The following is a 22,578-nucleotide window of genomic DNA, read 5'->3' as shown; positions in this document are numbered from 1 at the left end:
ATTTACCAATCTGTGCCATTATGTTCCAGAACCAGAGAAATCTCAGAATTTGGAGAGTCTTCACATGGCAGCTAGTTAGGTCAGGTAGTTGCACTGTGAACCAAATCATGCTGAATTCAAGCTACATTTGTCTAAAAGCTACATTGATCTAAAACCTATCTAAACACTGTCCTATTTGAGCAATATTAATTTAATTATAAACATTTTTTTAACGTAGTCGGGGTAAGAGGCAGCTATTGTTCAACATTTTTCTAAAATAAAAATACAACTTACTGATCAGAGTCATAATAATCCATGCACTTCTTTTTTTTATTATAGGCTGCAACCCTGAAGGGTACAATTTCCAGTGCTCGGAGGCCTGGAGCCATTGTGAGCACTTTGGCACCGTGGGTTGGTTCATACAGATCTTTCCCAGTGTCAGGGTGGGGCATCCCTGCGGGATCTCGCCCTACAATGTAGAAGTTAGCTCCTGCAACCATCCGGGATCTGCAGTGCCACTGAACCTGAAACAGAGACAGGAAAAACAATTAACAGAAGAAAATGCTCCAAAACTTCAGCCCTCAAAATGGGAATGCACTCTGTAGCTATTATGCTCTCCTTAGCCAGATGTGACTTTTGCTGTGGAGTCACAACATAATAAAGAACCAGTTAAGTCGAACATCATAAAACTTACAGCTAAAATATTTTATCTGCACAGTAGGTACTCAGAAAGTTACTTCAGCACCATCTACACATTCAAACAAAAAACCACCCATGTTCAGTATTTTTGACTTGTACATGTGGCAAGGATGTCGTTCAAGGCAGAACTAAGAGTTTGTCTGCACGAACATTAAGACCCAAAGGACACAAAATACATGCACACTGCACATGAATGCTTGTAATAGATTAACTTTCCTAAGCAAGTGAATTTATTGCATTTTGATACAGCTTTGCCTTACAGAACTGCTTCTTCCAAGGCATTTTCAGGAATGCTAAAAACACAAAAAAAATGCTAAACTGATACTTATTAAACTTGTCCATTAGGATTTTTACAGACTGGATAGATAACCTGTAGGTAAATATATTACCAGCATGCATGTTCTTCTGTAAAGCACTTGTGCTACAGAAACAGATCTAGTACCAATGACTTTTAAATAACCTATGGAAAATTATTAAAGAAAGACTCTCTCTTATTACTTGAACAAACATTACTGTCAGGCCGTACTCTGTGGTCACTGGAAATGACCTCATAGGTCATAGGAGGAGAAAAAATAGGTAAGGAGAAAAATTGTATCTGTTCAGAATAAGGAAAGTGATTTTGTTCCTCCTCACACATACAGGAATGAGGTAGAAGATTTCTGTTAATTCTCACAAAAGGCTTGTGGAGAGCAGCAGAAGATTCCCCACATGAACTCACTCACATGCCTCAGCTAGATCTGGACTGCAGTTTTTTCTCTGGACTGAAAGGCAGTGAAAGCTCTGTTTGACCAGTCCACTGGCCAGCAGAAAATAAGTGGCATCTGCCAAATTTAACTTCATAGATCGCCTATCTATGAAAAAAGCTACCCCAGAGTCAACCTTGGAGCCTGGTCAGAACTTGAACTTCCTGTGAGTCAAGGTGGAGGCAAACAAGGAGGGGGGAAAAAAATAAAAAAATAAAATTTAAAAAAAAAAAAAGAATGAGATGGAGAATCAATATCCCCTCAAGGAACTGTCCTCAACTGAGAACATTTATTCTTTCTACTGCCTCCCACAAACCTCTAGGGACTCCAACCCAAGACCTGCACCCTAAATAAAGTGTTGCCAAATAGTTATGTCATAAAAAGCCTTGAAACAATTCTCTCTGAATTAAGTTTGCCAAAAAATAAACAGAATGCTTTTTTTTTAATATGTGAATGCCCCTCCAACATGCAAGCTTCTTGCTTAACAATCATAAAACTGAAGTATTTTAACATTCAGGACAATCACTCAGTATGTTAACTGATCTTATCACTCCTTCTGAAAAAGACCATTAAAAAAGGAGGAAAGATTAAATTATTATCATATCCTTGTAACTGTAAAGAAAGAAACTATAAACAATATTTTCTCCCACCATTTCCAGCAAAATCCTCCAATATGGAAGTTTTTTCAGAAGAGAATGTTTTTTTGGTGACAGAGACTTGATAATCTGCATTCCCAAGCAAAATTAGTCTCCTCTCTCCCTCCATTAAAACAATACAACACACAAACGTCAGATGTAGCACAAAATATTTTAGTCCACTGTCAAAAGGATTTTGATTTACTTTAAACTCTTGATGTATTTACCTCAGTTGGTCCTGCATACATCATGGGGGAAGGGAATATAGCTACCACTGTTGTTTCTGGGTTCAGGATTCCCTCCTCCAGTACCGCGGCATGCTGCTTCATGCGCCACATAAGAGGAACATCATCCTCCTTTGTCCAGCCTCCAAGGGGGTGCAAGAGCAAAACTGGGCGCCGGTAGCCACGTTCCAGAAGCTGCTTATGAGTATCCTGCATTAAAAGAGCGTGCCCGTTGTGCACCGGGTTGCGTAACTGGAATGCAAACACAGCATCTGTGGAGGAAAAAAACAAAATAAAAGATATAAGGAAAGCAAGTTATTTTATCAGTAGTTGTACAGCCACAGAAAAATCTTCAGTATATTATTACAAAATCACTGTACTTAATAAGCAAAACTAATAAAAAACAACCGCACCAAAAAAAAAAAATCTGCTTCCACAACTTCTGAATTATTCTAGTTTCTCCAAGAGCTATAAACTTCTATCTGGATTTTTCACTCATAATACCCTCATTGCATAAAGGTATTATATTCTAATAGGAAATAATACTATTCTACTTATATTAAAGGCTAAATATACCATCAAGAGAACAAATGGACCTGTTTGGAACAAAACTAATAAAAGGGGATTTAATGTTCCTTACTAAGTATTCTTCACCTTAGTTTGGTAGATTTTAAGCATGGTAAGAACAGAGCAAGCCTAACTGCTATTCCAGAGTATTACAAAAACTTCAATGAAAAATCCTGCCACAACCAGGATTTCTCTCTCATGCAAATTCAGATGAACTAAAGTGCCCTGCAAGACAGCAAAATCACTGTAATGAGAGATTTTCCAATATGGAACCAATGAAACCTAGAGAACAGGGATTTTTTTAGATCTCAAATATATGTGTTTAGGAGTTAGCCAAAAGACTGATATTGCAGACCTACAGCTCCTATATAGAACCTACCACACAGAACAACAGGAGCTCAGGACCAGTTGTGCTTTGCATTCTCAATGTTAATCTCTCTCCTCACATTTACAAGTGCAGCTGCCTGCCAGCATGTTTGTTCTCTACTTTATGACATTCTTCAGCCTCTTACTTATCTGCCTAACCCAGCCACTTTAGTGAAAAAAACTGGTTTATTTCGTGTGCTGGAAAGAAACTTGGCACCAGCCTACCTGCACTACTTTCATAAGCCTTGTTCCCCAGAAGCAGCATGTAACAGACTTAAAAATAGTAGAGCATGAAAGCTCAGCATTCAACCATATCTCTATGGTTTTGGTCAAACATGATCTTTGAATCACATTTTAACATTATCTTTTCTTGCACTACCTACATGTCTCACATGTCTACGGTACATGGAAAGATAAAGTTCAGGCACTACCAGCTTGTGTTATGTATTTAGGCAATGCAATGCGTGAGATCATAAAAATTATTACTATTAAAAGCAAAGAGTGCCACCTACCAGAGCATTCAAAATTTTCACCCTTGAAATTATGCCAGCCACAGTGGTGGCAGCAGACATTTGGATAACCCTCCGCAGAAAGAAAGCAAGCAAAAAAAATTTACTCACCAGCATTCATTTCCTTGAATTTTTGCCTTAGTTCAGCTGGACTGAGGCGGTATTGATCAAGTCCATCATTCCAATAAATACGATCAAGGACCTGTAGATCTCCACCTACAAGCCAGTTCCCTTGCTCCATAACCATCTAAGAAAAAAAACAAAGTCCGTGTTGGGATTAGTTATCAGCTTCTCCTGAGTATCAAGAGGGGATATGTCTTTACCAAGGACTGTGTTCCAGGTTAATTTTATTTGACAGTCAGAAGTCAAGCATCAGTGTTAAAAAATGAAAAAAATTCACTGGAGCATAGTCCAAACGTGTTGTATCTTGATGCAGGAGAGCTATATAAATCTTCAGTAGGCATATACCTGTCTTTCAAAATTGAGATAATATACAGAAATGCAAATAGCCAATATTCTTTACCAGCAATGCATGACAAACAAAGATAGTGTCTGGAAAGCCTTGTCTATTACAATTTATTTAGCATATATTTTTATTAGTGAGTATTTTAAAATTTAATTACAATATAGCAATACAATGAAGTTGCATACTGTATAGCAAATGCTATTGCAATATCACTCTGTAGTTTACAAAACTCTCATCAGGAATAAAGCAACAAACAAAACAATTCAGATTAACTACTCACCCATTTTAATCTACAAATAAAATCAGAATCTTTGAAGTAGAACAGCTTTTGGACTTGTTTCATGGTAGCAGTTTACCCAAGTAACAGATGTTGGACAGTCACTACACTTCTTTTTATATCTTTAAATATCACCTCACATTTTCTCAAAAACTAATTATGGCAAGCTGCTTAACATACTCTACAAATTGCCATAGACATTACTCTGAAATTTTTAATTTTTAAGAACGCATTTTCTTTTGAAGATGAAATCACAAGAAACTTTCAAGTTTCAAACACATTTCTTGTAACTTTTTTAGCCTTATGTAATTTAGAAATGACAATAAATCTTGATATAACAGAAGATACTACACACTAAACCTAAAAGCCAAGATGCAAAAATTAGGTATGAATTTTTCAATTTATTTTTCCTTTGACCTGCTGGAATTAAATAATGCCACAGTAACCATTCCCTTCCCAAAGAAAATGCCAGACTTTAACATCTTCCCAAGGTGGAAGGAAGGTGTGATAATGATACAAAGATGAGAAAACTCTGCACTACAGAATCTCTTAGATACCCAAATATTTCTGATTAAGAACAGTCACCAAATTCACATGCTGTCATGTTACTACTATACACCCCAGTACAAGCATAAGAACATAGTTCCATATCTTCTACATAAGAAGTCACTCAATTTTTGTCTGCATGAGATTTTCTTAGAACTTATTATATCTGTGTTAAGTGTTCAATAAAGGGATAATCTTGTCTTCAACATCACTTTCAAGAACACATCCAGGGCTTTCAAAATCCTCTATTAGTCATACAGATACTTTCATAACATTTCAAAGGCTCTCCCTTTTCGAGAGCAAGCTCATAATTTGAAGTTTGTTTAATTTCTCTTTACCTAATTTTATGTCATACCTGTAAACAAAAATACCTCAGAGACAAATGGAGAAATAAAGATATTTTGGCTCTGCAGAGCTAAGACGTAACATTCACATCAGCTTGCATAAGCCAACACAGCATTGTGATGAGTATGTTACAATTAGAATATTTCTGTGTGACATACACATAAGGCCAAGATAATGAAACATAACGAACACAATGGATGGGAAATTACTCCCCAGAGATTTAAATTATAAACTCTCCAGGAACAGGGCCTGTTTGAAAAACATCTAAAGCAGGCAGGTCTCACGTGCACCACATGCAGACAGAAAAGAAGTTTTCTATCCTTCACAATGCATATATCCACTGATTAAGGAGCTTTGATGATCCATCTGGTGATACAGAAGGATGTGTTTCCTAGGCATACTGAAGGGCAAACTTCCCTCTTCTGTAGCACAGATTCTACAGTACACTCTAAATTCATTTCATGTGTACATATTGACATTAGATTTTCACACTAAGTACAGACTATTCAACAGCTGCACAGAAAAAATATACCTTTGTTTCTACTTAGATATTTTAATTAATTTTGAAAGTAGTTTTTTTGTCAAAATACATCAATCATAGACATGCACTTCAATAAATTCGCAGCTCCACAATAGTACAGTGAGTAGGACTAGATTTTCAACTTTAAAACACACACCTTGATATAGGGATGTTCCTTGCATGTCGTTCCCCACTGCCTAGCACAGCGTTCCTCTTTCCTGTGCTCATAGAATTCAGGATTACGGAGAATGGCAACGCGGCGACCTTCATACACCAGTGCAATTGCTGTGCAGCCATCGAGCCTCTCTTTGTCTTCCTGAGTAGCTGTTAGCACTATAGGCACTGACAGATTAATAACTCCCCCTGCAGAGGGGAGAAAAAAAGCCCTTTATCCTCAGTAATAGTCATCAATGTTGTTATGAAAATCTACCTAATTAACAGGTCACTTTCAAGGCTGTAAGTGTATTACATAACAGGCAGTTGAAACACTTATTTTAACAGCGATTAAACAACTTTTGGAACAAACTCACGCATCCGTAAGATACGCATGCTACAAAATTGAGGTTTGAGAAAGCCAACACAGTAGTGAAAACACAGCACAAGCACAATACACAACAAGTACTCAGAGCTGCATGAAAATATTTAAACTGTGAGGATACTACTTTTTGGGAATGTCAAATTAATACCTTTCTTAAGAATCTATATAGAAAGTGGAAATACACAAATAACATTTAAAAATAGATCATCTGAAATATCAGACAAGGTTGCTACTGGAATGAATAATCAGTAAAAAGGAAATTATAGTCTCAGTAGCCATACTTTTGGCCCCTAAGAAAAAAAAACATGCAATAGAAGCAGACAAATAGACCCAAGTAGTTAACACAAATAACTGAACTATTTCAAAAGGTAAATTTTGTTGTTTATTTAAAACTGTATTCAGAGTCAAGCATTTATCTTCCAGAAAAAACTGGTGAGTCAGGAAAACATTCTGCATAGTTTGTTCAGCTGAAATTTACCAGCTACTCTCCTCCTAAAACTGAGCCAATGTAGCTGAATTTTAAGGCTATGTGTGGTCCTCCTTTTTAAGCACCTATTTTACTGCCAGATGCTGAAGTCTTGTTTTTCTTTTCTACAAGAGTAAGATTTGAGAAATCCAGTGGAGTAAATATCATAAGTCTACTACAAAGGCTTGGGTTCTAATAAGCATATGCCTGAGTGCAAAATTTTTGGGTGGCCTCCAGGAGAAAAGTCATGGATCCTTTAAAGTTAATGGAGGATTTGGCATTTGCCAAGACCCTAAAATAAGGCTAATTTTGCTATTATTTAAGCAGTACCTTTTTTATTAGGAAATTAAAAATTATAAAGACGTATGAAAATTTTAAGAGAAAAACAGATTCCCTTCTTTCATAATGAAAATGTATAATGCATGCTGTGAATCTACCCCTAAGTTCAGTCTTGGTGCCCAGAGTTATTTTCAAAGCAACTAGGTCATAAAATTGAATTTGGCAGCAGTCACAGAGAGTGGTTTGACACCCCAAAATGGATAATTTAAAAAAAACTTGCTTTGCAGACAAGTAAATAAATACTTCAAAGTATGAAGAGGTGTCAAACCTGTTGATTGCTGGTCTACGACCAGCAAATAAATACATAATATCTTCTATATTTTTTCAGCAATTGCACTAATAACAAACTGAGGCAAGGTAGTTAAGCAAGATGAGCACAGTGTCAGGACAAGACTTTTTCAGACAACTTAAACTTTAAAGGGAGACTATCAACATATCTGCACTAATCTCCATAGCTTAGAAGTCAGTCAGTATGAACACTACTTTTAAAGCCCAAAGGATGAGATGCATTGCAGGTAATAAACTATTTCCCTCTCTTCAGAATCAAAGCCCTGCAATATGACAGCTGCTGTAAGACCCAGAACTAACACACCAAGCAAAGAGGAAACTTTGAGGATGTTGTTTTGACTTAACTCTTGCCATTGCTGCAAGCAGTAAAGCAGATTTAGGGCAATCACATTTTTCTAAAAAGATTTGCAAATGTAAGTGCTGTAGTAAATCTCTAAAAAGAGAAAATCAGCAGCAGGACATCTAGAGGAACATAATGATTTATTCAAGCTTAGGACTGAAAATTGTTTCCATCAACAAGTTGCTATTTTTCATTACTTGTATTTTTTTGTAGCACAGACAAGATACTCAAAACAACACCAAAAGAAGTTGAAAAATTGTTATATTGTTATATCTGAAGCACTCACCTATACAAGGGCTTAAATGCCTAACAAAAATCCTGATTTATAGAAAATTACAGAACAGGACTAGGACCTACTAGCTATTTTAGCAGCTGAATGCATTGCATGTCATCTGCAGAGGACTTTTCACCTCGATGGATGTACAGAAGGCAAATTAAATGAGAACAAAACTATCAGCCCAAAATTGTACTGCAAAGTAACAGGATGGCATTATGCTGTCTAGGATAGCATCTAGACAAAAGGAAATTAAGAAATGTAAGAAGGATGACATGTATCTTCTGTATATCATGTCTGTATTATAGAACTGAGAGGAAAGTAACTTCTTTTTGTTCTGCTATTTGGTCTCTAGCAAGACAAGAGTGGTGCAAAAGGAAGCAAGAATATAGGAAAAAGGCTGGAGTAAAACAGCCTTCAAAGAGGAATAAATGAAAAATGACAGAGTGTCACAATCAAACTACAGAATCTGAGGATGTTATGACTTTATATCTTAACAAAGTTCTTAGCCAACTGGTAATGCAAAATAAATTTTTTTCATTTAAATCATCTCAGGAATTTACTAAGTCATAGTAATTCAATTACATGTGACAATTGTTCACACTCAGATTCTGATTTTACACTCGTAACAGCTCCAGCACTCAAGTCAGTTTCTTGTCCTTTTCTTCATTACTAACACCAAACAAATGTTTTGGTCCCAGAGCTAAACAACAAATAAATTGCAATTCCAAATTCTAATATCAATTTCTTCAAAACAACTTAGAAGTGTGCATTTTAGAATTAAACATTTTTCAAAAAATAAGATATTTGAGAAAAATTGTATAGGGAAAAAGACAAAATATTCAAATTCTAATATGATGGTAGGTATAAAAAATAATTACATTTAAAACTGGTTATTATAATATTCTATTCCCTTATCCCAGACCTGAAGTTGTGCACAAGCCTGATAATGTGTTACCACACCACCACTAAGAAGCAAAGCATCAAAAGTGTTTTAGAAGTATGATTAGTTTGCTTGGTTTTACAAATGGTGTGTTTTACCCTACCATCAAGGAGACAGTCAAAGTGAAGGCACTGGAGGTATTCTCTCTCTCTCATAAAGCCATTCAGGGGTGTTGCCCAACCTTCTGCTAGCACTTGTACCCACTGCATATCCACCTTGTAAAGAAATGAAGAAATAGACTTAGAGCAGGTAAAAGTTGCTGCTTAATTACTAGCATCAGGTATTAATCCTAATAGATCATGCTTTAATTCTAAAATGCAGGACAGTACAAATGGAAGATTTCTCCGTGTTACAGTTTTTAATCACAAATAATTCAAAGTTTCTACAAGTAGGGAAAAAAACCCAACTTGTTCCTCACTGTTCATTTTTTTGGCTACTTTCCAGACCCTACACTGGATCAAACTTCCATGTGTTAAAAAAACCAAACCAAGAAACACACAATAACAAATTTTATTTGCAAAACTTGATAAAGTTCATCTTAACAAAATTAGAGAATCCCACTTGCCTTTATCTAACAAAACAAGATAACAAAGTCATTAAAAACAACAAAAAAAGAAAAATAATAATGCATATAATTTAATATATTACTTCTGATAGAAAAATATCAGAATGATGGGTATAAATATTAAGAGGTCTAATCTTTAAATAAATGAGACTTTTTATTTTCATAAACTAAGACACAATCCAGAAGTAAAATTCTCTCTGAACTAGTACTTATTTTAGTATAAGATATCAGTTTACACAGAATTTCCTTCCCTAGCACTCAGTCACACTATGACTTAGTGTGTGGTCTCCATTATTTCTGCATGTACATTACTAAGACTTCGTCAAATTTTTGACAAGGAGGCTTTGCTTGTGCAAGTCTCTTTTGCAAAGGGCATGACTAGTTCTATGACAATGTTTAATTTATACTGAGGCAAGTACAAAACACAGTTTATTCCTGAGCTTACATTAGACACTTGTTTGATATTTAACAAGCCAGTGGTTGGAGGTGAAGGGAGAAATTATTTGTTTTTTTAGATAGGAAGCAATTTAGAATGGGACACTACTGAAGTTTAATAATGGTGACCTTAACTTATTTATTCCTCAACAAAGCAATTAATAGTTTTAAGCAGATATATGTGAAAAAAATTAATAAAACATGGTGAAAGGAAGTATCAATATTCATTACTAGTAGATGACTAAGTAAATTTTAAAATGACTTAGTTCAATGCTTCGTATGTCACCCCAGTCCTTCAAAGTCTACTCACAGATGCTAAACTCTCAGCTTAGTCAGCTCCTAGATCAAGCTTTAAGATCTAGTAATACCAGCAAAAAGCCAGGGAAAAACCTCCATGCATTGTGTCTGTGTTTAGGCTTAGTTATTCAGAAAAATAAATGAGGTAGAACACAGCCAGAAGCAGCTTCATCTAATTGATCCTAGTTGAAAAATAATGCATTCAACCAAAATAAGAATAGGGTTGATCAAGTTGTTCCATGTTTTTCCATATTCTCTCTGCTGGAAACTAGAAACAGCACAAGTATGTTCTAATCAGCAAAAAAAAAAGCAATAAAGTAGATCTGATTACATCTTTCAACTGTTTGAGTGTTCTATGTATATTGAAAGCTAATGTTGTTCAGCTAAAAACTACCAACAGGAAGAATCAAGAAGTAGGCAATCACAATTCACAATGGTTTCTGTAACTAAACTAAAAAAAAAAAAAAAAGTAAGCAATCCTTCTAGAAACAATATCTTATACATGACATTCCAGGCATGGTTTCATCCATGGATCTGGGGGGAGCATGGGAGGAAATCACTGTAAAATTTTTCTCCAGGGATAAACTAAGTAACACTATATCAAACATTATTCATGAAAGTATGAAGGTCAATTATCTCTGGTAAGTAAACAAAGAAACCACAGATGTTGCTGCTTTCACTCAAGGAAAGAGGGAAAAAGTCTATCAAGGTGTATTCTGTAACCAGTGGAGGTATTTCAACTGCACTGACTTAACACTAAGTAACACATCAGACTGTCCTTCAACTGCAGCAGTGAGATACCTGAACACACAATACCTTATTTATTTCGAGGGTTAACAGAGATTCAGCATCAGTTTTGGCCAACTGTAGCTTGTTTTCTGGCACATAAAGCTCTTTTACCTCGTAAGAGGCATCCACTGGTACAATGTCCTGTAGAAAAGGAATAAACAGAACTTAATGTTTGCTTAGAATGCCTCTTGAGTAACAGCAAGCTAGTTACTCAAGCCAGCAGACTGGCTAAAGTGAAACATTCTGACAAGAGATTTTTTCTAAACCTTAAGTAACCCATATAGCATTTATCTAGAAAATATTTAACTATTGGATTGAATGAAATCTTTATGAGTTAATGTCTACATTATCTAGAGTAGAAAGGCAGACAATGCTTTTACACATGCTGAAGAAGTAAAAAAAAGATTCAGAGACTAAGCATTTATGGATTTAAACCAATCACTATACAGACACATTAGAAACAGTAACATGAAGGCAAAATGCATCAAGCTCCTTCTCTACTGAAAATAAATACAGAAGCACACATTAAAGGTATTTCCTAAAGCTAATGACATAACACCAGTATTTTCACCCATATACTAATTCTTAGAATATTTAAATATGATGTCATCTGTGCATATATATGCAATGAACCAAAATCTAGCTCTATAACCAACACATTTTTATTTGGAAAAAAAATTCAGTACTCTTCCATGTGTATTAAACAATGCTTAAGACACAATGCTTAAGACTTGAAACTTGTTAGAAGAGATCAACACAAAGATAAAAATGTAATTAAAAGAGAGAAGGTCATCATGATAACACTGTTAAGAGTCTCCTCCAACAAAGGATGGTGTACTATGTCAAAAGCCAGTCAAATGTCCCAGTGATGTTCAGTAGGAAAAAATCAGTGAAAAGAGGCTAACAATTCTTTTTAAAACACATTATTCAGTGTTGGAGAAACCTTTGTAAAATAATGCTTTACTTTTGGAGAAAAAAGCTCACCCTTTGAGCAACACACAGTAATTAAATTATGTTTACTTTTCCAGTATATGCAGGGCAGAGTAAATAGGTATGCTCATAGAAAACACAAAGTTAGCTCAGGAATTTTAATGCATTTATCAGTCTTTAGGCACTACCTCCATGGAAAGTAAAATAAAGGCAGCAGAATGCTGACAAGTGAGAGATAAAATGACAAAGGAGCAACCAGATGTGATGAGTCTCACTGCCTATTGCATAATTCATATCCTCAAAGATGCATCAAAAGAAGACAAAATAAACTAGCACTTAGAAATGGTGTTTTATAAGGAAAAGCTTGGTCCATTACCTATCAGACATAATTTTGGAAGTAGATTTTACTACATTGTAAGTTAGGCAAAATCAGCCTTTTGTTTTCTTTGCCTGAGCAGCAGCATTACAGCCCTGGAGAGCTGCAGCAGACTCCTGTCACAACAACAACGCCAGAACTAAATGAAGGTATCACCTCCTGTAAGCAACATTATAATGACGGAGTGCACATCATGCTGCTTCACAGATTTCCCTCAGGACCCTGGCTCATTAGCAGGCTAGGATGTCCTAATTTTACAAACCATCAATAGCTTAAAATAAACGTGCCTATTAAAAAGATAAAAAGTATTATCCTGGTTTTAGTGTCCCAGTTTAACTGGCAAAACAAAGGTTTCACAAAGCAGTTTCTGTCAACAGTCTACCTAATTATACAAATACAAACAGCTCCAAGACAGTTCCAGCAACTGAGTCTGACATTTGGAGAACTTGTAGGATTAGTAAATCTAGACTCCCTTGCACACATGAAAGTCGTACTTAAAACATCAACTCAGATTAAAAAACAACAAAACAAGAAAACCATCAACAAAAGGAATCTATGCATCTTTAAACTGTATGAACTTTAGGAATTAGGAAAACGTTAGGCTAGCAAGCCATCTAGTGACCATTCTAAGGCATCAGTTTTACTGAAAGCTTAATTCTACCGAAGGACGAGTTACAGAATATTCCACAATATTTATTATTTCTCAAGGCATTCATATAAAAAATAGCAAAATAATAAAAAAAATAAACCAGATGTGTTATGTGCCTCCTCACACTGGGGTTATGGGTTCTTTGCTGATGCTGATTGCCTCTGGAGATCATCTAGTGCAGCCTCCTGCACAAAACTAGTCCCACTGCAGCAGGCTGTTCAGGATCTTGGCCAATCAAGCATTTAATATCTCTAAGGACAGGGCATCCACAAACACTCAAAGCAACTTGTTCTAATAATTGACCATCTTTATAGCAAAAGGCTTTTCCCCCTGTATCTAATTTTAATCTCCCATATTTCATTTCATGTGTGCTACCCTCATCCTACCCTCATACAACTCTAAAATAAGTCTTCATCAGTCTTCCCTAAACTCTCCCACTTGGATGATAGAAACTCCAACAAGAACTCCTTTAGCCTCCTCCATGCTGAAATCCACTTCCTCTCAGCCTCTCTTTGTACAGTGACATACTCCAGCCTCTGACCATCTTGGTGACCTTCTGCTCAGCTCACAGAAGCACATCAATGTCTGTTTTCTTCTGGGTGAAAGAGAAGGGCACAAACCTGGACAAGGTATCCAGACAAGGTCTTGCAAGTGCCATATAAAATTGCAAAATTGCTTTTCTTGAGCTCCTGGCTATGCTCTTGTTATTTACAGTAGAGCATGCAGGTAATCTTCTCTGCAGCACAGGCACATGTTTCCATAATGCTAAAAATGTTTTTATAATGCTGAACAATTTATTTCATAGAATCATAGAAGCACAGAATGGTTGGGATTGGCAGGGACTTTAAGGATCATCTAGTTCCAACCTTCCTTTCATGGGCAGGGACACCTTCCACTAGACCAAGTTGCTCAAAGCCCCATCAAAACTGGCCTTCAACACCTCCAGGGATGGGGCATCCACCGTTTCTCTGGACAACCTGTTCCAGTGTCTCACCAGGTCACAGTAATGAATTTCTTCCTGATACCTAATCTAAACTACCTTCTGTGAATTTAAAGCCTTGGCCTCTCCCTAAATGCCCTTATAAAAAGTCCTTCTTCAGCCCTCTTATAAGTCTTCTTGTTCATATTACAGGAAATCTACAGAAATTACATTTTTAAGATAGCATTGCATTAATATGGTTTGAAACCAAGCCATGCCTGTTTAGCCTTGCATTGATTTCATTGTCTCTCTTAATGATAGCAACCACTAACTGAACTAAGCAACCACTACGATATCTTGCATTCATTATACCGTTATCTTCAAAGAAAAGGAAAAAAGTGCTAGATGCGCCTTAAAGCTGACTGGGCTAGGAGCCAGCAGTCAGCACTGTGGACAAATGCAAGCCTTCAGGGATCACTTGACACAGGTTTCTATAACTATGAATTGCTCTGAGCAGCAGGCACAGGGCCCTACAGTCAGGAACGGCCACCTCTCATAGGTAGGATTCCTACACAGCTCTCTTATTTTCTTCCAAAAAATATTCAGATGGGGATTTGGGCAAAAATTCTCTTATGGCTTTCTGCCCTGTCTTATCTCCTGAGCAACTCTGAGCAAGCAGTCATCCTTGAGAAATTTTCTTGAAAATTTCAGTACAATCTCTCCAGAGCTGTACTTATACAGAGGATTAAAAATAACTCATGATGAGATGAGATCTTTTACTTGTATCAATTTCAACACTTGGTGGAGCTTTATTTACTCAAAATGATGTCTATACTCAAAATTTTCAGAACATCCAACTCACATAAAAAAAAACACAAGTTATTATCTGCAAGAGTATCTCAATTAAAAAGAAACAGTTATCTGGAATGTCATTCACGACCTGCTGACTACAGATAAGAATGTAAGGAAACACATTTCTTCTACATGAGGATTAGCAAATTCTGGGGGTAGGGTTTCAAGAGGATAAAGGCTTCACTGCTTTCACTTTTAGTGTTAAGTTTGGGGGTTTTCTGTCTGTTTGATTTGTTTTCCATGTAGTATTTGTTGGGGGTGAGGTTTTCAAAGTTGGGTAATGAGCCAAATCTACTTATCAGGCAACAGGAGAAGGCTCAGAGACTTCAAAAGGGATGGTGTAGTTTGCAGGCATGAACAAGGAAAAAGAGCTACCTTTTCAGAAGCTATGAACCATAAACTCAACTCAGCCATGTCAAGAAGATCAGCTTTCTGAGCTGGTCATTACACAATTGCAGGGCTACTTTTACTAGTACAAGAAAAACAGTGGAAACAAGGGAAAGTAGATACAAGCACAGCAGCCCCTATTTAAGTGAGATCAAAACACTGTGTAAGTGCACCCCTGTCTCTTTACATCTGTTGTACATATTAATACACTAGCGTACTATGAGTACACTACAGAGACTTGTGGGAGACACCCATAGCATGGGTGTCTCTCACAGAGACAACGTAAAATTCAGATTCTTTAAAACTGGTTGCTAGCATTTTTAAGTCAGCATTCACTGTTGGTTGTGTAACAACTAAGACAGCCTCCTCTCCCTTCCAGTTATTGATATAAATTAATTTTCCACTTGTCCAAATCTTATTTCATTTGGAGATCAATGCTGTGCATTGTTCAGATTTAAAAAGGAAACACACAATAGGACAAGTTAAAAGTTTGAATTGAAAGATGCATAAACCTTTATGTCTCAAAAACTGTCTTTTTTTTTTCCCAGCACTTACATTCAGATTGCATGCACAAACACTTGGGACAAAAGTTTCTAAGATACGTCTCCATTTCTGCTCACCCTCTCTTGAAGAAGTTCCACAACTTGTTGTATACAATCATTTACATCACAGGAATCAGTTTTCAGCACAAGCTCTGGGGCTTCTGGTTTTTCATACTCGGAGTCAATCCCAGTAAAACCTATAGAACATAAAACAAAAATATTAGGCAACTTCTTCCAAAAGATGACTTCACTTTAATGCTGCTCACAGACAGCTTTCTATACATAAATGAACACAACAGGCAAGAACATGGAGCTTTAGCTTCCTTAATACAGGAATTCTTAGGGAAATCAGCAGGTTTTTTCTTTATCAGACTCTTTGCTAATCATAGTATCTGACAGCATCAAACTTCATCATTCTGCAGTACATACATAGCACTTATTTGTTGGTGAAGCTATTTGGTTTTTACTGTGAAGAAGAAAAAAAAATAGCACTGACGGAAGAACCATGCACATCAACCCAGAGTTAGTTGTGCATCTACTGTCCTCCACTATCAGCTGATTGTTTCCCTTAAAAAAATAAATAAAATATGAAAAAATATTATGAACATCCAGTATGTATGCAAATTTACACTCACACCACCAAGCAGTACTCTGAAGTAAGGAATTTCAACACTTTTTACATTAGTTTTGCTAATATACTCATCTCAAGATAGCTGCTAATGTAAGATTGATGACTGTTTATTATAATAGCTGTAAACAGACTTTACAAGCTACCAGCGACACTTGTTCTGGCCTACTTAGCTTGCAGTCTGCTTTGAAATCGTGGAGATTCCACCACCCATGCATAAACAAGAAGGAAAACTCAAACCCAAAGGTAAAGAGTTATCAGCACTACAAGTCAGATCTGTGTCAGGAATATGAGCTAGGCTTCAGCAACTCAACATCTGTCTGCATCCACCACAAGTGCAAATGCAAACATTAGAATCCCAGTTTTTCCCTTTGGATTTAATACCCTTAAAATTAGCAGTTTAGTTCCTCATCTAAGAAAAATCTCAATTACTGCAGTACCCCATGTGATAAAGAAAGGGTGGTACCTTTTTCAAAACCTGTATACTTTACAAGGATGAGATTACGGGAAGAGTGGGAACAGGAGGCAAAGAAAGTGTTTCATTACTATTTCCAGAGAAAAAGAAGATAACATTTGCTGACATTCCTTGTGAACTGGCAAGATGGTTTACTTTTGATCCTTCATCTATCAGATAAGTCATAAGATACAGTCACTGCTACACACACTTGTATCTTGCTCAGGCACTGTTTACTTCACTACCACTTCTTCAGGAACACAGTTCCATTATGTGGCTTGTAAAATTAACAAAATATTAGAGATGTTCACAAAATAGGCCCAAATAAGGATTCTGTACAGAACTGTATCTTTTTATCATGTCAGCTCAAGCCATCTTACTTTGATTTTGAACAAATCTTAGTTCAGCTTCATTTATTCCTGGTGCCTGCACAAAACATTGTGTAGTACTAGAAGTATCAAGCAACCACTCATACAGAATGTCTTTGATTTTTTGAATTTTATATTACTTCTGATTAAAGTGAATTCATACAGCATCTGCAAACTCCACCCCCAGAAGTGATTACTTCAAAAAAAAATCTGCTTTGCTACTAAATACAGAGCTATCTATCATCAGCCTCTGCAAATTATAATGTAACAGAGCAAAGCAGCACTTGAAACAATAGTTGCAATGAATGATTGCATAACTAAGCTTTTTATATTGCAGGTTATACTTAAATCTTAACCTGAGGCTGGGAATAGGGAATAATATTCATGGGCACTAGAACAGAACACAGATTTCAAAGTAAAAGTAAGTATCTTCAGAAGTGTTCGTAATGGTCCTTACAAGAAGACAGTGGCCTTGTTTTTACTTTTTGGAAGAAACTAGCAAGTTTTATGAATGTAGTTCTTTAAAGACTTTAGAAAGAATCAGGCTCTTTTTAACTGGTCAATGGACACACAAAGGCAACAGACCAATCTTCAATCATTACGTGGTTTCTATTCCAACCTTTAATGCGCTCAAGGCTTTTTCTATCTGTGATTAGTCGCTTTTACTCTTTTACTGTCCTATACACTTAACTAGTCAGTTCCATGAGTTAGAAGTTAATTTCTATTTTCTCCTGTCTTGAATTCATGCTCTTTTTAAGGGTGATACACTCAGACTTCAGCACATCCACTTACATGGAGTCAAACTACACCAATGTTTTACTAATTACACCAATAATTACACTTAAGAAGAAAGGATGTGATTACATCGAGGTTCACCTTTAATTTCTCCAGCCCTGGCTTTCTTATAGAGTCCTTTAACATCTCTCTGCTCACAAACATGCAATGGAGCATCCACAAATACTTCAAAAAAAGGCAAACTTGCCCCTTCATGAATTCGTCTGGCATTATTACGATCCTGAAAGAAAACAGAAGAAAAATCCTAAAAGGTTGCCCCCACATATTTTTACTGGTTTTTGCCTTTGAAGTTCATTTTAAAGAGGCTGACAGCACAATGTAAACAAACTTTCAAAGTTTGAAAAAAGAAATGTGATTTGATTAACTGATGCCCTTCAAGCTACATCACCTGGCTGCAGTACATCACATGGTAAAAGCTGACAGGAAGATGTGAGATATTTCACATTAAACTTGATTTATAAGAAAAACCCACAACCAAACCCAACCAATAGAATGCGGGGTTTTCTATATTCACACATATATGTCTGAGGTATTACAGCTGCCTAGTTGAGTACAGCAGGGAGAAGGTGTTATCTGCTGCTCTTGATATAACAATCCTTCTCTCCTAAGCACAGATTTCCCTACATTCCTTAATCTTACAATACTTGTGTAGTCAAAATATTGTATTATTTGCAGTACTTTATCATATTATTTTTATGGCCTGCCAAGCATTGGAACAACATGACTGTCATGACTTTCATTGAGAGAACAAAAAAAGTCTTCCAAAATCCACTAAAACCTTCTCTTACTAAATATTGGTTATTTTATTAGTTATTTTTCTCATATCTAGAGACTTCTCTTATACTGCAGGGCTTGAGTTCCCCAAATTATTATCAGAAGAACTGTTTGCATCACTCTAACCAAAGAAATAACACATTCTCATGCTGTGAAACACCTAAGCTTAAAGTCCCCAGGTCATTCTTCAAGACACTTGGGTGTTCACACATCCTTTTTGTCTCTCACCTCCAGGGAGTGAATCCTGAATTATATTTTGCATTTTCCCTACATTTAGAAAAATGGAACATCTAGATGCTTTTCACACTTACCTGAGCATAAGGAGAGATGAAACTAGTAATGCACACCAAGCCAGCATCTGCAAACAATTTAGCAACTTCAGCAATACGACGCACATTTTCTTCTCTATCTTCTGGTGTGAAACCCAGATTCTTATTAAGGCCTTGGCGGATATTGTCACCATCCAATGTGTAGCATGGAATACCATGGCATACTAAATATTCCTCCAGTGCCATGCTCACTGTAGTCTTCCCAGCACCAGATAGTCCTAAAATATTCAATAGTAATATAAACAAATAAGCATAGGAACAAGTTAAGGCAACTTGTAGTGCATGCATATTATGAAAATTCCAAATTGACAGGCATCAGCAGTAATACCTTCTGGACAAGCTTATTTGGAATATAAGCCAAGTGCCTTTTACTCACACATTAGGTAAAGAGACAGTAAGGTAAAAGTTAAGTGTACAATTTGAAGCAGGTAAGAGTTTAGCCTTGAGCTGCTTATAGAGATGATGCTTCTTCCCCAGTGCTGCTGGTAATTATTACTAGCTGAGTAAACTTAATTCTGAAACCAAACACAGTTAGGATGTTACATTTATATGAGAAGGGGAAGATCTCACATTGAAGTGAATTTCAGTCAACAAAAGAAATGGGATCAGGCCAAACTCACACTCTGCTCTTACTCCTTGCAGAATAACAACACTGAATTAGACACCACTGACTCACTCAGGACTCACACACAGCAGTAATGCTCCACTAAATGGCATGTGTTAGCAACAAGAAAAGAAAACTGTACTACCAAAGTCTGGTCTAATTGAGAATCTTTGGCAACAAACCTATGCTGACCCTAAAAAGTCCACTGTTCACTTTCATTTGGAAAATTATTTAAATAATTTTTCCAGACAAGATTTCAATTTATCTGGAGCATATGCTTCTGCTTATACTAAAAAGTAGTCAATTTGTAAATGGAACACAAACTCAGATCTTCATGAGATGACATTTCTGCTTTGAGTGAGGGGGGAAAAAAGAGCAATAGTAGTATAAAAAGCACTACTGGGTAAAGAAAAATGCTTTTATTAGTGGTCATTAAGATTTATTATAACTTTCAGAGAATGGAGAAAAACAAACAAACAACAAAAAAAATCACACAAAACAGCAGCTTGGTGTTACTTCCAAGACATCTATGGCAAAGGATTAGTAATCATGCTAGGAAGTGTGTCCTAGGAAAACACAAAGTGCAAAGGAAACCTTGACAGCCTGTGCTGTAACTTAAAGGAAAGGAGTCATTGCATTGCTTCCTCTGGTGCCTGTTAGCCAACTCAGTCTGTTAATCTCACCCCCTCCAGACTCATAAGGTTTTCTCCCTTTTTCTCCCTCTTGTGTATCTGGTGAGAGGCTGTGGTAAGTTCAGTGATGATTTCCTAATCATCTAATCAGCTCAGCGCTGAGTTGGGCAAGAGGTACAGTCTGTGCAAGGCAAGAGAAGGAACACAAGGCAGGAAACAGAACGATCTTTTGGCAGCAATTAAGTACACCCCCATCAGAAAATAAGCATGATAGTCCAAATGAAGATCTCTGCAACTTCATAATTTACTTCTCACTGATGCAGTCTTTGACTTGCCATTTTTGTCCCCACATCTAGCTTGCTATTCACTCAAACAACTCTGTCTTTTCACACATCATTTGGTCTCCAACATGTAATGAATTGCAAAAGTTAAGGTTATACATTAACAAATTTAAAAACATTCCTCAAGCTAACAAGTCTTTAAAATAACTTACACTCTAAAAATTGCATATTATTTTACACATGAAAGCAATGTTTTTCCACATTTTTGTTAAATTACTCAATTTTACTAGGACCCTCTGATTCAACATTCATTAAAATAGAGCTCTCAAATAAAGGTTACCTTGAAAAATGAAAAGTGACCCCTGAAAGATCTTTCCGTACACTCCCACTCCATGAGTGCTGACAAAGTGAAAGAATCTTGGAGTGTACCAATATTTCAGCTTTTATTCTAATACCTATTAGAATTTTGAAACTCATGTTTGCACAGTTCTGGAATGGCAATGATTGCTTACTTCAATGTCTAGACTCCTTTTCACCCTTTCACATTACTGCTCAAACATCTTCAATAACCTAGCTTCCCACACATATTCTTGGTATCTTACCACCACTCTCCTTCCTGGACAAAAAGGAAATCGGGCATTAACTTTACATTTGTTTAAAGAGAACATTAACTGGAAAATGTTGCCATGTAGATAACTGAGAACACATTTTTATCATGACCTTTTCCAAAATTAGATTAATGAATTACCAGAAGAAACAGAAAGGCAGCCCACCAGATCATTCAAGCATTGAGAGAGGCTGGAGCTGTGTGATGGAAATGAGGAGAGAAAGGGCTCCATTCTTTTCCCAAAGAAATACATGACAGCAAGCAAATCTGCTTGGAATGGCTCTCAGCAGTTTGTTATCAATTTCACATTTACATTTCACCCACATTTACTAACACTAGTTGAAATCAGTATTACTTAATGCAAATGTAGTAAGTTTCCCTAATACTCTGTGAGGATCTTTTATGTTGCAATACAACAATGTTCTAAATGCTTTACAAGCCAATTAAATTATATTTTGCTATTTTTTTAAATTATCAGTTTAACTAAAATTTAAAAAAAAGAACTTTACAGGAAATACTTTAAAGCTTCCAAAAACTTTGAAAGACACAAAAAATTCCCTCACTGTTATGACAAAAAAAATCTTCCAGAATATATTTATCTTCTCTAGTTACAAAAAAAAAAAAAAAAAAAAAAAACCCAAAAATGAACACCATAGAGCTGACTTCAAAAATAACTGCCAGTATGCATTGCCTAACTGTGCAATTGTTGTCCAATGGCACAGGTTTATGTTGAAATGTTATTTCACACCAAGGAGACAGTAACAATCCAAAGAGAAGAGGCTTTTACAGAAAAGATCCAGAAGTACACACTCTTACAAAGATGCATTTCATTTCTAAATAGATAAAATGGACAGTACAAAGAGACAGAAGTGTTTAAAACAAAAAGGGAAAAAAAAAGTAACACACACAAAGAAAACCAGAATTAAGTAGCAGACAGTATCAAAAAAACAACCCTCACAGAGCACTGAACAAAATATATTTTCAAGTTTCTATTTGTCCCAAAGCAATTTCCTACTAGTTTACCTAACAATAGTAATAAAATTGCATCAAGATCTTAGATTTCACATTCAAGTTTTCATGCCAAAAAGAGCTACAGCTAAGTAGCTTTTCAAAGGAGTAACTAAAACAAAAGGATCCTCAGAAACCCATGGCTGTACCTGTTAACCAGACTGTGCAGCCACGAAAACCACTTCTTGTTCCTACGACTTGGCCTCTCTTATTCCTGCTGACATGATGAGCTTGGTAGGTAACATTGGTTGCCCTTTGCATTCCCTGTAAAAGAAGAAGCCGATTAAGTCTTT

General features: G+C 36.2%; 1 protein-coding gene across 2 annotated transcripts in view; it reads right to left on the bottom strand.

The window, feature by feature from the left end:
• The window catches only part of PAPSS1 (3'-phosphoadenosine 5'-phosphosulfate synthase 1), a 38,864-nt gene that overhangs the window by 8,660 nt on the left and 7,626 nt on the right, over window positions 1–22,578 (bottom strand). For both annotated transcript variants that reach the window (XM_085578113.1, XM_021525500.3), the window contains exons 2-11: window positions 22,435–22,549; window positions 19,136–19,371; window positions 18,132–18,270; window positions 15,884–16,002; window positions 11,178–11,291; window positions 9,168–9,279; window positions 6,034–6,239; window positions 3,834–3,969; window positions 2,284–2,552; window positions 274–503 (exon numbers count right to left, since the gene is read on the bottom strand). In XM_085578113.1, coding sequence (XP_085434239.1) covers window positions 274–503; window positions 2,284–2,552; window positions 3,834–3,969; window positions 6,034–6,239; window positions 9,168–9,279; window positions 11,178–11,291; window positions 15,884–16,002; window positions 18,132–18,270; window positions 19,136–19,371; window positions 22,435–22,546 — 1,673 coding nt within the window. In that variant the 5' untranslated portion in view covers window positions 22,547–22,549. The remainder of the gene's footprint in view (window positions 1–273; window positions 504–2,283; window positions 2,553–3,833; window positions 3,970–6,033; window positions 6,240–9,167; window positions 9,280–11,177; window positions 11,292–15,883; window positions 16,003–18,131; window positions 18,271–19,135; window positions 19,372–22,434; window positions 22,550–22,578) is intronic.

The sequence above is a fragment of the Lonchura striata genome, chromosome 4 (assembly GCF_050655825.1).
Source record: "Lonchura striata isolate lonStrDom1 chromosome 4, ASM5065582v1, whole genome shotgun sequence".
Taxonomy (NCBI): domain Eukaryota; kingdom Metazoa; phylum Chordata; class Aves; order Passeriformes; family Estrildidae; genus Lonchura; species Lonchura striata.
Note: the sequence above shows the minus strand (reverse complement) of the source record. Positions and strands in the feature narration are given on the sequence as shown.